The following is a 13625-nucleotide window of genomic DNA, read 5'->3' on the forward strand; positions in this document are numbered from 1 at the left end:
TTTTAAACATTATTTATTCCTGTAAACAAGAACATACATTCCAAGCAACTTTTATTTTATAATCGGCTAATCATGCATGAATAAGAAAAGATAGTATGTTGTTTAAAAAAGCAATTTTCCCCTTGAATTTGAAACAATTCCTCTGTAACATATGAATGAAAATTATCTTGTATGCATTGTTGAGCATAAAATGAAGTAACGCGTCAGCGTTTCTATGCAAACGAAAGCCCCAAGAGACATGTTGGCAGGAAGCTTTTGCAGTATGTTCTGTGCTTTATGGCAAAACCAACATGGCCGCCAAAGCTCGGCAAGCGAATACGTCCCAACCATCACAGGTTCGCTTCTCGACTAGACAATGTGATCAAAAGAGATACTGGCCCAAAACAAGTCGCAATGAAAAGCTAAAGCTACACATTTTTCCCAATCGATTCAAACCCCTTCCGGTGAAAACTTAAAAGGCTTTTGGTAAATAGTTTCCTCTGAGAAATGGCTTTATTGGCTGTACTGCGGTAGGGCACACCTTTGGACGCGTCCGTAAATCTCGCTTATCGGCTAATACGTGTGTCTGCTTGCATGTTATTTTATTTTGTACAAATAGCATAAATAAATAGTCGTAACCGCCAGCTGCTGCTGCACTCGGCTGGGTTCGGTCTGAGGGGATAAAAGGCGAACGTTCGACCAGCACCGTCAAGCACCGGTGGAATCGCTTCGCTTCGTGAGTTAGTTTTCCGGATTAATGTAATCAATAAATGGAATCGTCATTTTGCTAACGTATGTCTGTCTGTGGTCGCTTGCTCGCCGGCAGGACCGCGCTACCGCTTGTAAGTGTGTATTTACGTGTGCCGATGTGCCTTGCGGTGAATGCTAGCGGGCGAATGCGTGTGTTTGCTAGCTTGCAACCACGGACCCGGGCCGGGTGTGCACATCCGGAAGATATTGCAAGTGAACGTGATCCTAAGAATAAATACTCGAGGTTTGCTAGCGAATGGCACACCATCCGTTTCGCGCTCACACACAAAACGGCACACAAAATGGCACGGAGAATCAATACCACCGTCCAGGTTCGATATTTACAGTTTCTTTATCGTTCCGGTGCTCCCGGAAGTCGTGTCGGTGGCGGATGAATCGGAACTGAGCTTGTCTCGTACGAGCGACTGGGCGTCTCCATCGCCGGCTCGTTGTGGGTCGATGTCCGTAAAGCTCCGCGTCTCATCGCTGCAGCTCACGCGGGCTGCATCGGGGACGCATTTAAACGAAGAAGGCGTTCGCATCAGTCCCATCGGTCGTACGTAGCTATAGTGGCTTTCGGGTTTGTGTTCGATGCAAATAATATCGACGGGTGGGATGCAATCGCCCTCAGTGGCGTCGTCGTCTCGCGCTGGCTCACTCTCGGACCCAAGCGAGTTCTGGCGGGACATTGTCATGTAGGTGCTTTCCTGATGCGTTGGCAACAGTGGTCCCACATGCAGTGTGTTCAGTGCGATCGGAGGTTCTTCCTCTACAGGAGGCTCCTCAGCCACGATCGGAGGTGAACTGATAAAATTGTGACTCGTGCGTGCTGGTCGCCCGAGTGTGGAACAAACGCGTGGTGGTGGTGCTGGAACTAATCGACCTCCTCCAGCAGCGTCACGTCGTAAACTTTGTGATCCCAGCGGACCCATCCCGTACAAAGACTGTGGAGGCAATGAGCGACGTTTCACCGAACCAGCTCCGATCGTCGCACCATTTCGTGGATGGTCCGGAAGGACCTTGGGAAAATTCCGCCTCTGGATCACTCGAAGGGCCTCCTCAGGTGACAGTGGATCCTTCTCAGAGCTATCATCTCGTGATGTCACGTTGATGTCCTGCTCCTCGATGAAGCTTGTGACTTCTTCCTCGCGAGCGCATGGAGCCCTCGACCGTTCGGGGCAGTTGTAGTACGGCTCGTTGCCGATCATATCCGCCGTCTGTTTAAGCTCATCCGTCGTGGCTGAGCTGGAGTACGAACTTGAAGCGGAGTACGAGGCAGACGAGCGACTTGCGGGTGGTTCTCGTACAAGAACTAGCCCTCCAACACCCGGACATCCACTGACAAGACAATCTGGCTCATCTGCGGTGTCGTAATCGAACGATTTTGCCTTTGTCACCTCGATTGGCTCTTGCCGCAGCACACTGTTACTGCGAGCCTGTGGTGTAGCGTCGATGGCCACGCTGATTTTGTGTGGTGGAACAACCGGAGCTACACGACAACCAGCCGTTGCCACCATCCAATCACAAACCTTCGTGTGAGAGTCGACGGCATCCACACCTGAGATAGGCGTAGGACCACAAACATCATCCGGAAATGGCTGTTTGGCCACGGGTTCGTACGAGTTCGACTTCCGGAGCATGAGAGCTCCTGTCGTGCCATCCATCATATAGGAACCATGCTGCAGCAGGTGGTGATGATGGTGATGTCCTCGCAGCTGTTGGCAGCCATCTTCTTTCTCTGCGAGGCTCGCTCCTGCCACAACAACTGCAGCGGCACTTTCGAGCATCGCATCGTCGTACTTGCGCTTAGGTTTACGTCCTCCTGCAGCTCCAATGACCGCCGATCGAGCAAGATGGCGCCGCACGAGATACCCCACGATGGCGACGATGTTGAAAAGCAAGAACACGATGGCTACGGCGATCAGGATCGTGAGCGCAGACTCACTTCGCATGATCTCCGCCGTGTTTCCGTCCAGTTCGGGCTCGGTTGCACCGAATGCGACACCCTTTGGTGGATGTTTCTGGTGCTTTTGATGTTCTCCAGCTGTCGTAAGCTGAGCGGCAGGTCCTGAGGACTTCTCCACCACCGAGGGGATAGCTGAGACCGAGGAAGTCGCTGGAGCGTTGTACATTCCCGGCCCAGCCAGTGGGTCCTTCATACGGTACAACAGTTCCTTGAACGGGTCTTCAGTTGGCCGTTCGACGTCCACGTGGATGGGATAAAGGTTGATATGACCAGTTGGGAAATCAGGATGCGGAGTTGTGCCACCTCGCAGTCTAGTCGAGCCAGGACCTCCACCAACACCTTTACCCGGCGCACCGAAGAAGTCTGAGTAAGGAGTGTACGCCTTCGAGCTGGTGATCTTCTTCAACTCCTCAGGTAGCTCTTCGTTCCAGAATTTCATGTACTTCTGGCGATACCGGTGGCCTACAACAGGCGTGATGCCCATATGGAGGTAGCTCTGGTTGATGTTGTTGTACTCAGGCCAGTCAACGTCATAGTACGACCAGTCTTCGGGGTTAAGGTTCAGGAACAGATCCTTCCACGGTGCCTTCGGATTTCTGTGGTGCGTGAGAGAAAGAGAGAGTCCGAGTGAGTGGAAACAAATTACCCATCTACGTCACAGGCAGCCGATTGAACACGGAACGGCGTTAGGCGAAACTTTGCGCGAAAAGTTTTCCGATGTGTCCCGCCGCTGACAGCGATGGAGCGAAAATGCAAGCAAGAGCTTTCGGCATTACAAGGCTCGTCACCACCGTCAGGTTGGGGCGGGAGATCCATCCCATCGAGAAACCCTTTCGAAGCACGCTAGCCGACGGTATTTGCCCCCGATGCAGATTAGTTCGATGGTTAGTTTCGCATGCATGCGGCTCAAGATGTGGCATATGCTTTTAAAGTGCTTCACCGATCCGGCAATTTAATTAAAAACTTCATCCCACACATTCCATTGAAGTGAACAGAATACCATCGATAAAGAGGCACTTCGAAAAGAGCATTTTATTGCTCGACCTCCTCGGGCATGCATTCACTTCACGGGGGTTCATGAAAAGCAATTGCCACAAATAATAAGCCAAATTACAGTGTACTTTGTAGTGCACTTTCCATAGGGTTACACGCTGTTTTGGGATGCTTAGATAAACATCCAGCATCTAAATATAGGGTGAAAAGTTGAGTTGTTTCGACGAAATTAGATCGAATATCGATTTGAAGCGAACGATTTGCATCCCATACTATGTAAAACCGCAAATACGCAAATACGCGAATGGAATGGTTTTTCACCCGTTACTTACCCAGTTTTAGCAAAGTTGGAGAAATACTTCATCACCGCTTCGGAAAACAGGCGCTCGCGGGCGTTGTAGTGATGCTGGAACGGACCCACCTGGCCCAGTGGAGCTCCGAACACGTACGCCAGATCCTCACCGACCACGCTCTGTGAAAGCTACCCACACCCCGGAGCAAAACGCGAAAACCGAACGAACCCGTAATTAGACATCATTCAAACGGGATCCCGGCACCGTGGCGCCATCCAATCACTTACTCGTCCGTACTCGCCAGCCTCGCTGTTGTGGCCAAACACGTACATGTAGCACTTTGGGTTGACCTTGGACAGATAGAGCCCGGTCTGGACCATCGGTGCGGCCACGCGCGCATCCGACAGGATCTCCAGCAGATTGTCCCGGTGCTCGTCGGCCAACGCCTTGTTCGGGTCCATGTAGATGTCGGTGTACCTGTGGAAGGAAAGTGAGTTGTGAAAATGCGTCCACGCTGGGCTCTCTGACGGAAAAAAAGAGCAAAAAAAAAAAAGAATAGCTATACGTACTCTCGTAACGTGGCAGCAAGAGCGAGATCGGGACGAATTTCGAAGCGATTTTGCATGTAAAATCGCAATAAATTGTCCCGCTCGTTTTCCAGCAGACCGTACGTGAGCGCAACCGCATTCAGGATATGATAGGACTCCAGCTCGGTCATACCGTACAGCAGATCGTATCTACACCGACCCGGTGGGGAACGAGAGAGAAAGAAAGATAAATCAAAATTAATTTCCGAACAAAAGCGCGCGACAACGCGAAATCGGATAAATCATGCGACGGTTACCCACTAAAAATGTCACTGTACTGGCCCATGACTTTGTGCGGCATGTTGGGAATAACCAGCCCGTCGACGATCGGCCCAAACTGGGTCGAGAACTGTGGCGAGGCCGTCTTCACGCCCAGAATCTCGCTGTAGCGCTTTCGGCGTAGGCAAGCCGCAACCTCATCGTTCTCGCCATTCAGCGGACAGTTTAACCCCTGCAGGACCTGCATCGTCGATTGCAACGGATGCTGTGTAAGCGCCCAGTCTGACAGGGCCGAACCGGACATCAGGATCGCCCGGTGAAACAGGCCCTTCGCGACTGGCGACACCATCAGGAAGTTCACACAGGCAGCTCCCGTGCCCTGGCCCATCACCGTCACGAGCTTTGCGTCGCCTCCAAACGCACCGATGTTCTCCTTGATCCACTGTAGCGCCGCGATCTGGTCCAGCAGACCGAAGTTGCTCGTCGTGTGGTCGCTGATGCCGGGCTTCATGAATCCTGCGTGCGTGTATGTGAAAAGCGGGAGTGAGAGAAAAGCTTCACCAGGGTGGTCCTTTCGAGCGCTTACCGAGAATCCCCAGCCGGAAGTTGAGCGTCACTACTATCACCTGGCCGTAGCTGGCCAGGATGGAGCCATCGTACGGGTTACCGCTGTTCCATTCGTACGATTCGCCGTGGATGTACACGATGACCGGGTACTTAGTCTGTGGTCCGATGCCATCTGCAAACACCGCATAACCAAGAGAGAGTGAGATAGGTACAGTTAGTAACCGACGATCGAGCGCACAAAGCTCGATAATTGAAATTCAATATCGGAATTATGGGGATGGTAGCCGCGAGGCATCAGGCGAAACGATTTGTTGAAATTGAAAATTGCACGCTAAAGCCGTCGCGTTTGCACCGCGTTATAGGTGGTGGTCGGTTGGATTAGTTATTTTGTTTGACCGTAATTACAGGGCACAATATCCGAGGGTAATTGGTTAACCGATGGTTAGTGCTTCTATTAGTGAGAGTTTTCACACGCGAAAACGAGATACTTCGACGAAAATTGCTCTTATTCATCGACATCGACATCCTCAATGTCTTTGTGCTTTTTGCGATCTATCTGAGGCGGCTTAAATTCTCGAAAAGGGAATAAAAATAACATTGATCGATAGCTTCGCAAAACGAAATTGGCGTCCTTCCCAGAATGCTTCAAATAATCCTCCTGGTCCATGCAACAGGAACTGAAAAAATGAATCTCTGCTGTAAAGCGCTCGAATTTCCTTTTCCTCCACCGATAGGCATGCTAACTACACCAGGTTGGGCTTTCGGACGATCATTTTCGCGTGTTGTGTGTTGGATGAACTAATTGAATTCCGCTGAACGTAATAAAATTCTTCACCAAACTGCCCTACACCTGGCGCGCCGTTTCGCATGCATCCCGGCTCACATCGCAGTGTGTCATTTTCCATTTATTTAACTCAATTCCGGGCACAGTTTTTCACCTCCAGCACGACGAAGCTAGGGTTACAAACGGAGCCCATCTCGACATGGGATTCAATTTGAAAACCCACCCGCCCGATGCTCAGCACCTGCAAAGCAGGTGACAGTTCTTCCGTCCCAGCCCGGTGAACCGGAATTGGGAGAGAAAATTAATTCCATTCTCAACCGTACAGCGCTATAATGTGAACATAAATTTTCGTCCGCAAGATGAAAATAGACACCCCGTACGTTTCCCGCAGTTTCAAAACCCTTAGCACACGGTGCAACCGGTGCAATTGCACAAACACAAGAACCGTAGTCAACACGTACTGCCTTTGGTTGGTTCTCTGACTACCGGTCGAGCTGACATGCATCGCACAAGTGAGCTGTTGTGGATGTCGAATTCCGCATTGGATGCACTATTTTCCAATCTCAGGGGGCATTTTCGTTTTTGCACATCGTGTCGTTTTTAATATTCACCATCGTTTTGTAGTATATTAAGGGTTCTCTGAAAATCAAATCCGTTGGCTAATATTTACCAAAAAATTAAAATTATACTTTTCGTGCAGCTTAGCAACTATGAATGCTATTATTTTCCATTTAACAAAAAATATAGATCAACATGTACATATCAATAGAAACTATCGAGTAGTGTGGCTTATTGGTTCAAAGAAATGCCTGTCCCAATAAATGCGTATTCAATTGAAATTACCCACTTGGACATTCGTATGCGTGCACATTACAGCCTTTATAATGAAAATTGATATATCTTCTCAATAAATAGCCCTTGCCATTCCTGTAAGGTCGAACACCACCCAATAGAAGCATCGAAAGATTGAATCTCCAACGACGACAGGTACGAGAAGATTCCTGAGATGCATAAATCATTCGCAACCATGCGCGGAATGAAGCAGTTACATTTTTTTTTTAAATTCATTTCGCGGAAAACACCATTTATTTTACACCACCGGTGACCGAAAGCAAAACACAACCACCGTCAACAAAGCAGTACAAATTTCCGCACCGAGGCCAATTAAGCGCCGAACAGCGACGAATGAAACCATGGAACCGGTCCAACTGCGATCGAACGCGGTTGGCCTTCCGTTCCGACCCACATTTCAGCTTCGCGCCTCCGAACGGCACGTGGGACGCAAGCGCTAACCCGCGCTAGAAAAAGGGAAAACTCTCGACGCCAAACCAACCCCACAGAGATCGAGATCCGTTTGGCGCCACTTCGCTGAACGCGCGACAAACTCAAGGACTTTGAGATGTGCACGGGTGGGACGCTACTGGCCGGTTTGGGAAGGTGAAAACCCTCTGAAAGAGTCGGCGTGGTCGTTGAGTTTATGATTGAGTGTTCGACGGTGGTATTCCTGCCACCGGAGAGCATCGATTTGACGTCAAACGGCCACCAACGATGAACGTCAGCTCGCCAGCATTGGCATATCACCGCAGCATGGCGTCTTTCAGCAAACAAACGTAGATGAAAAAAGAAGCATTGGAAACTCACCGTAGCTTGGAACGTACAGGTTCAGATAGAGGCAGTCTTCGCTCTCCATCTTCAGGTAGGGCAGAAGCCGTTTGATCTGATCATACCGGCCCTTGGAGTAGTTGTTGTTAGCGTTGTTCAGGCTGGGTAGGTTCTGAGGGCACACCGGTGATAGTTTGGTCGCCATTTTGAGCCCATTCCAAGGAATCGGTGCACTCGGAGGCATGAATCGTCTCGACCCAACAGGAGCCTCAGCATACGGTATGCCAAGATACTGATCGACGTTTTTCAGCCCCGACTGAGCGTGCATGACTCGTACGAACCCACGCAAGATACCTTGCTTTACGGCGATGTCACGCGTGTACGGTGTTCCATCTCGTGGATCGTATCCTTGTTGCTGTTGTTGCTGTGGCTGGACAGGTCCTACCTGTGGTCGTGGGTTTCCGTGTGCCTTACGATAAAGCTCAGCTCGAGCTAAGAAAGGGTTGTTTCCGTAACTCGACACCGCCGAACGTTGATAAGTCCCGGCAGAAGGCCCATCATTCGCCATCGAAATCGAAGGATATAAATCTCTCCCATCGGCTGTCAGGAATCCTGGAGGTATCTGAGGCTTCCGCTCGGTAGCAGTGGGCAACCCCAAATCATCGTACTCACTGCTGTCAAGAATGGTTTCCACCTGCGCGTAGCCAACCCGCATGGAAAGAGCTACCGCGATAAGGAAAAGCACCACGCGAAGGTTCGTCATTTCACCTGCAGCCTTTCACCGGCTGGCATCGACGGATTGGGCACAATATTTGATTGAACACCTGCACTGTTTCCATCCACTGACACGACACCTGGTGGACGCACAAACCTCATCACCCTTCACTAACACCCGGTGCACGGATATGGAGGATTTCCACCGAGGAAAACTGTTTTCTTCACGCTGTCAGTTCTTTGGCTCGATCGCTGGCTGCAGTTCAATAGCTTCTCTTTCACTGCACTCGCTTACTGGCGTATGGAACGCGTTGAGAAAGGAGGATTTTCTCTTCCAAGCCCACGTTCAACCCGTTCCGGATGGTTACGCGACTGAAGCCCTGAACTCAGCAAAGGAATCCCTGGCAAGATCGTTTACTCGCATCGCACTCACTGCCACCGCTGAGGAAGGCTGCATCGTAAAACATGCGAGTCGCATGCAGCTGTGTTCGTTCTCGCAGACCTGCCTTCGGTGTTGCACGTAGTTTCGAGATCAAACCTGAAGAAAGAGACAACACGATAACATTAGACCGATGGGCGAGTGGTGCTTTGGTGTGGTTCGGTCGACCTACAAATCTCAAAAGGGCAACTACCAATGGCCCGCGTATTCGAATAACAATAGAATCGTTGGGAAGCCGCTTTTATGCTGTGGTAATGTAGACAAATGCCACTGGCACATAGGGACACACACACGCACACACGCACTAAAGCACACCCACCCCATTTGGGTGGAAAATCCGCCCGCGGAGACGAAGCGACCGAAGGATTAGCGGCACAGATGACACAACATGATGATCCACTGACTTTTTGTTATTGTTTTTTTTTTTTTCGTTGGTTATTTCGCTTTCCCGGTGCAGAAGGGAAATAGAAATATTAAAAGAAAACGCTCGCTCGCCTCACCTCAGCCACCGCGTACACCCCCCCCCCCGGCTAATCAGATGTTTACGCTACGCTGAAACGCGAAACGGTTTTAAGTGAGTTCTGCCAGCTAATGGGACCGATGTGAGGGTTTGACGGAGAAGGCTGAGGATGATGAGGCATGAAGCTGTTTGTGATGGGGTGAGTAGTGGGGAAGAGTGGGCGCGGGGTTGAACTAAAAATGAACGCCAAGAAGCGAAAACAAAATTAAATAAAATCAGGCGTTCTGAGGAAGAAGAGCAGTAAAAAAAGCAAACACCCAAACGCCATCTCTATACGGATAGAGCCTTCTTCTTCTCGCACTCACTCTCTCATTCGCTCTCTCGCACTTCACGCAACCCTGTGTGGGGAGGCTATTTTTACGTTGATGGTGTCCACCCGCGTCCCTTCTCGTGGCATGATAGAGATTTTTATTTTTTCCCCAATTTTTCCCACCCACCCCAACACACACATCAAAACGAGCTCGTTTGCTCACTTTCGCCCCACACGCGTGTTGCAGAATGTGTTGCGTTATTGTGCTCTTGAATTTTTGCGCAAATAATTGTACCAAGCCGCGTACTGAGCTCGCACCCCTGACTAGAATCGTGCGAAAAGCCCCACGATGGTACTGAGCGAAAAACGAAAAGAGAAAAACACGCGTAGCATCCTTCCAGCTCGCTTCCATTGAGTGGTTTTCTGCTCTCTCTTTCATCTCGTATATTTAATTTCCCCACTTCATCGGTCTATTTCGGCCACGCCAATCGCGTCACGCCAAAGCAAAAGTGTATCAATTAAACCGTTCGAAAACAACTCATTTACATCAACACCAACGCTCTATTAGTGTCGCTTGGGGTGTGAATTTCAAACGTGCGACCGGTGGGTGTCGGTATATGATTTACGCCCAAACCGGCTTTGATGTTTTCCCCAGCACCCGAGCACATGGGCGAGCGAGTCCAAACACGGGTTTACGAAAGCGTAAACTATGCAGCGTAAACGCACGCCATCGCCATGCGAGAAAACACAGCCATCTACCGAAGGACCATCGTCCAGCCGGAAAGGGGTTGCTAGTGCTACACGGATAAAGTGTTGAGTTCAATTGTTGAAGTGGAGCCGCCCGGTAATTGGATCCCTTTTTGTCGCCGCTTGACACATTCCTCGACGCTGATGCAGTTCAATGTCGGGCGGCGAATTTCGGGCATCATGAGTGGGGCTATTTTTCACCGAATCATGATTCAACCGCACCGCAACATCTGCCGTCGATGATTAAAGCCGCCGTTTCGGTTCGGAGCGTACATTTTATTATCATCTTTGCCTGTTCGAACAGGTTTGTGATGCGATGTAAAAATAAATGCTGTCGGTTTCTTCGAAATGAGGTTTTGATGTACAAGAAAGCTTGCTGAAATAAGTCCATAAAATTACTCTGCATGAATCAGAAGCATTTGTTAATAAGATGGAGCTACGGAGAATTTTCAATTAAATACTGGAAAAGATGCTTGTGTTTAAAAATTCTTCGACCTCCTTCAAAGCTATCTGAATCGGATCGAAAACTAATCAAAATATTCGACATTGCACGGAATTCTCTTATCCAAACACCCTAGTTTGTTGCAGCCGCTCATGCCCATCGAAGGCATGTAATTTCCCGCCAGTGAAACGATAGTAAATTGCCCTCCCAAGCGCTCCGACGCATACGATACGTTTAAGGGCGTAAGGCGAGTATGTTTCCGATCCCATCGCAACCTCTCGGTTTCCTCCACCGAGGGCTTTTACTGTTTACAGAACAATAATAATCGCACTTTGTGCATCTAACGCGCCACGCTACGCTTCGAGACGTCTCTCTAAGGTACTACATCGCGATGCTACCAGCGCAAACATTGGACGCGTATTAATAGAAACACCCTCGCAACCGTCGGGGTATGCGATGGTGTGTTGCGGGAAACTCAAACGGAGGGACCTCGTAACTTCTTGATGAATCTTGAAGTTTTACTGCCACCCAAAACGGTCGGCAAAAATTGCATCACCGGAACGAAGTCGGAAAAGGTTCGCGAGCAGAAAGCGTAAGAAAACGCGCCTGACCGGATGGATGCCTGACCAATCGCGGTCAGTGCAAAAACTTTATTAATTAAGGAAGCACACGTACGATATGAGCTCGCTCGCTCGCTAGTACCAGCTGCCGACTTCCGCCTTTGGTGGCTTCGAGCTCTCGAGCATCGTCCATAAGCCACCCGTCGGTGGTAATATTTCATCAATGATCAAAATAGCGCACCTCATGCCCAACCGCTCCGTTCTGTGCTTCGGGTTCTAGCAGCAGAACCTGCGGCACTCGGCGATCGTCGAATGCAATTAATTAAAGTTTGTTCGCCACACGCCGCTCCACACGGTCCCCGGATTGATCCGGTCAATATCCGGCGATCGGGAGTGGTGGCACGCACCACGCACGACCGGCTAAAAGAGCGTCCGTAGCGAAGAAGTCCCGGAGAAGGAAGAGCTAAAATTAAACTCCCTTCCCGAACGAGCCATGCGAGCAAATGCATTTTCCTTCTGCGTCAAAGTCCATCATCTTCCGCGCGCGTCGTACGCATAACGACGCGGCACGTTATTGCACCGACGAGCCCGACGAACATCTGTTCCCTGTCTGTGTTCGCCAAGCCCGGCCGGGAAAGTGCGGGCCAGGGATGCGATACCTGTACAAGGATGCCACCATTTTCCCCGGACGGCAATAAAACCGAACAGCCGCCAAACCCGAAAAGGGCAACGGCAACATGGTGCGTTTCTGTAGCACCTTCGTGTAGCCAACGTTCTTCGCTTCGTTGCGCGGTTCCAGCCGGTACAGGCCGCTTCATTACAGGGCTTCCCAGAGCGCCCGGTGTCGCTTTAATTGCTCCTGAGCCGAGGAAAACCCGGCAGGAAGCCTCAACACGCAATCTTTTCTTGGAGCCCCCCGTGCATGTGCGAACCATTTGCAAGCGCTTCCAACCGGCACGGAACCGAACGCAGAATTTGTGCAGAGCCCGCGTGAAAATTGCAGGCACCATATGCACCCGGTTTTACGTGGCTGGGGGTGGTGTTTTCCATTTTTTCTTTTTATTTCATCTTCGTTGGCCATCGTCTCTTTCGAATCGGATGCGCTCGGTGCAGATGGGTGCGCACGTGCGGCATTCATCATCTCCACACCCGGTTTCGAAGTCGATGCCGTTGCCGTGAAGCAGCTGGAGGACACGCGTGAAGCGACAAGCAGGGACAAGCAGGCAAATGGCACGAGCATCCCTTCGGGAAGGGCACGTTCCAGGGCGTTCGTGGTGAGCGGCCAACGACCGAAAGGAGCGAGTAAACGAGTGAAGAAGATTGATTTACTTGTGCGGCAAACCCCCGACCAGAACCCAGATGCGTCCGGAAAGTCGTTTCGTACGCGGTTGAATTCGCCACATCGGTGCTGCTCGATGCAGGACATTGGTCTAAAAACCCGCTGAAGTGCACCCGTGTTGCTGCTGCGTTTGCAAGCACCACCCAAAACTCCTGACCAATCGTTTCGAAGATTGTCACCCGGGAACCGTTCGTCCCCGGATGCATCCCTTCCATAGCTGGCCAGACCGAGAGCCAACCCAACGACTGCTAATTAATTCGTGTGCTATCACCATCGTCTTCGGCTCGGCTACCGGCAGGACAGACTGGCTCGGCTACGCACGCTACCTACTCGAAAGCGAACAGGAACTCGAACTCCGGCCGTCATTAGTTGGTCATTAATTTTCGGTAACCTTTTCGCAAAGGTGCCCCCGCACGGGCTGCCGGCACCACTAATCGAAACGAGCGCAATCGGCACCGGCAGAAGGCTTCCGGGGTGACTCCGTTACGGTTTGCGAGAAGAAACGGAACCGAAATTCGGAACCCCTCGGCGTACGCGGATGGGCGGATGGGTTGGCTTTTTCTGCCGTCTGGAAACCTGCCGCTTTGCGAAATGGCGAATGTGCGAATGCCACCATCTGTTCGCTGCCATCCATTTGTCGGAAGCACGAGAAATGTAAAAATAATGGCCACCTTCCTTCCGTTTGCCACCTCGACGTGCTCGAGCGAACCGCCATTTTTTTTTTTCTTTGGTCGCTACAGCCATCGCTCACTCAGCCGCAGTTAGCCGTGCTTAGGTGCCTTACGTGCCTGGGGAGGGTTTTATTTCGGGTTTCTGGGAATTGCTGCCAGGCTGCGTCGAGCCAGGGTCCTCATTTGTGGCATGTGGGAAGCCG

General features: G+C 50.7%; 1 protein-coding gene across 1 annotated transcript; it reads right to left on the reverse strand.

Annotated features, from left to right (window-relative positions):
• Positions 1-483: 483 nt before the first annotated feature.
• LOC128722056 (uncharacterized) lies at positions 484-8503 on the reverse strand. The gene is made up of 7 exons (XM_053815875.1): positions 7780-8503; positions 5374-5526; positions 4826-5303; positions 4551-4718; positions 4269-4458; positions 4021-4169; positions 484-3291 (listed from the first exon to the last, which is right to left on the reverse strand). Exons 1-7 carry the CDS (start codon positions 8501-8503, stop codon positions 1071-1073), a joined length of 4083 nt encoding a protein of 1360 aa, XP_053671850.1. The 3' UTR covers positions 484-1070.
• Positions 8504-13625: the final 5122 nt, after the last annotated feature.

The sequence above is a fragment of the Anopheles nili genome, chromosome 2 (assembly GCF_943737925.1).
Source record: "Anopheles nili chromosome 2, idAnoNiliSN_F5_01, whole genome shotgun sequence".
Lineage (NCBI taxonomy): Eukaryota > Metazoa > Arthropoda > Insecta > Diptera > Culicidae > Anopheles > Anopheles nili.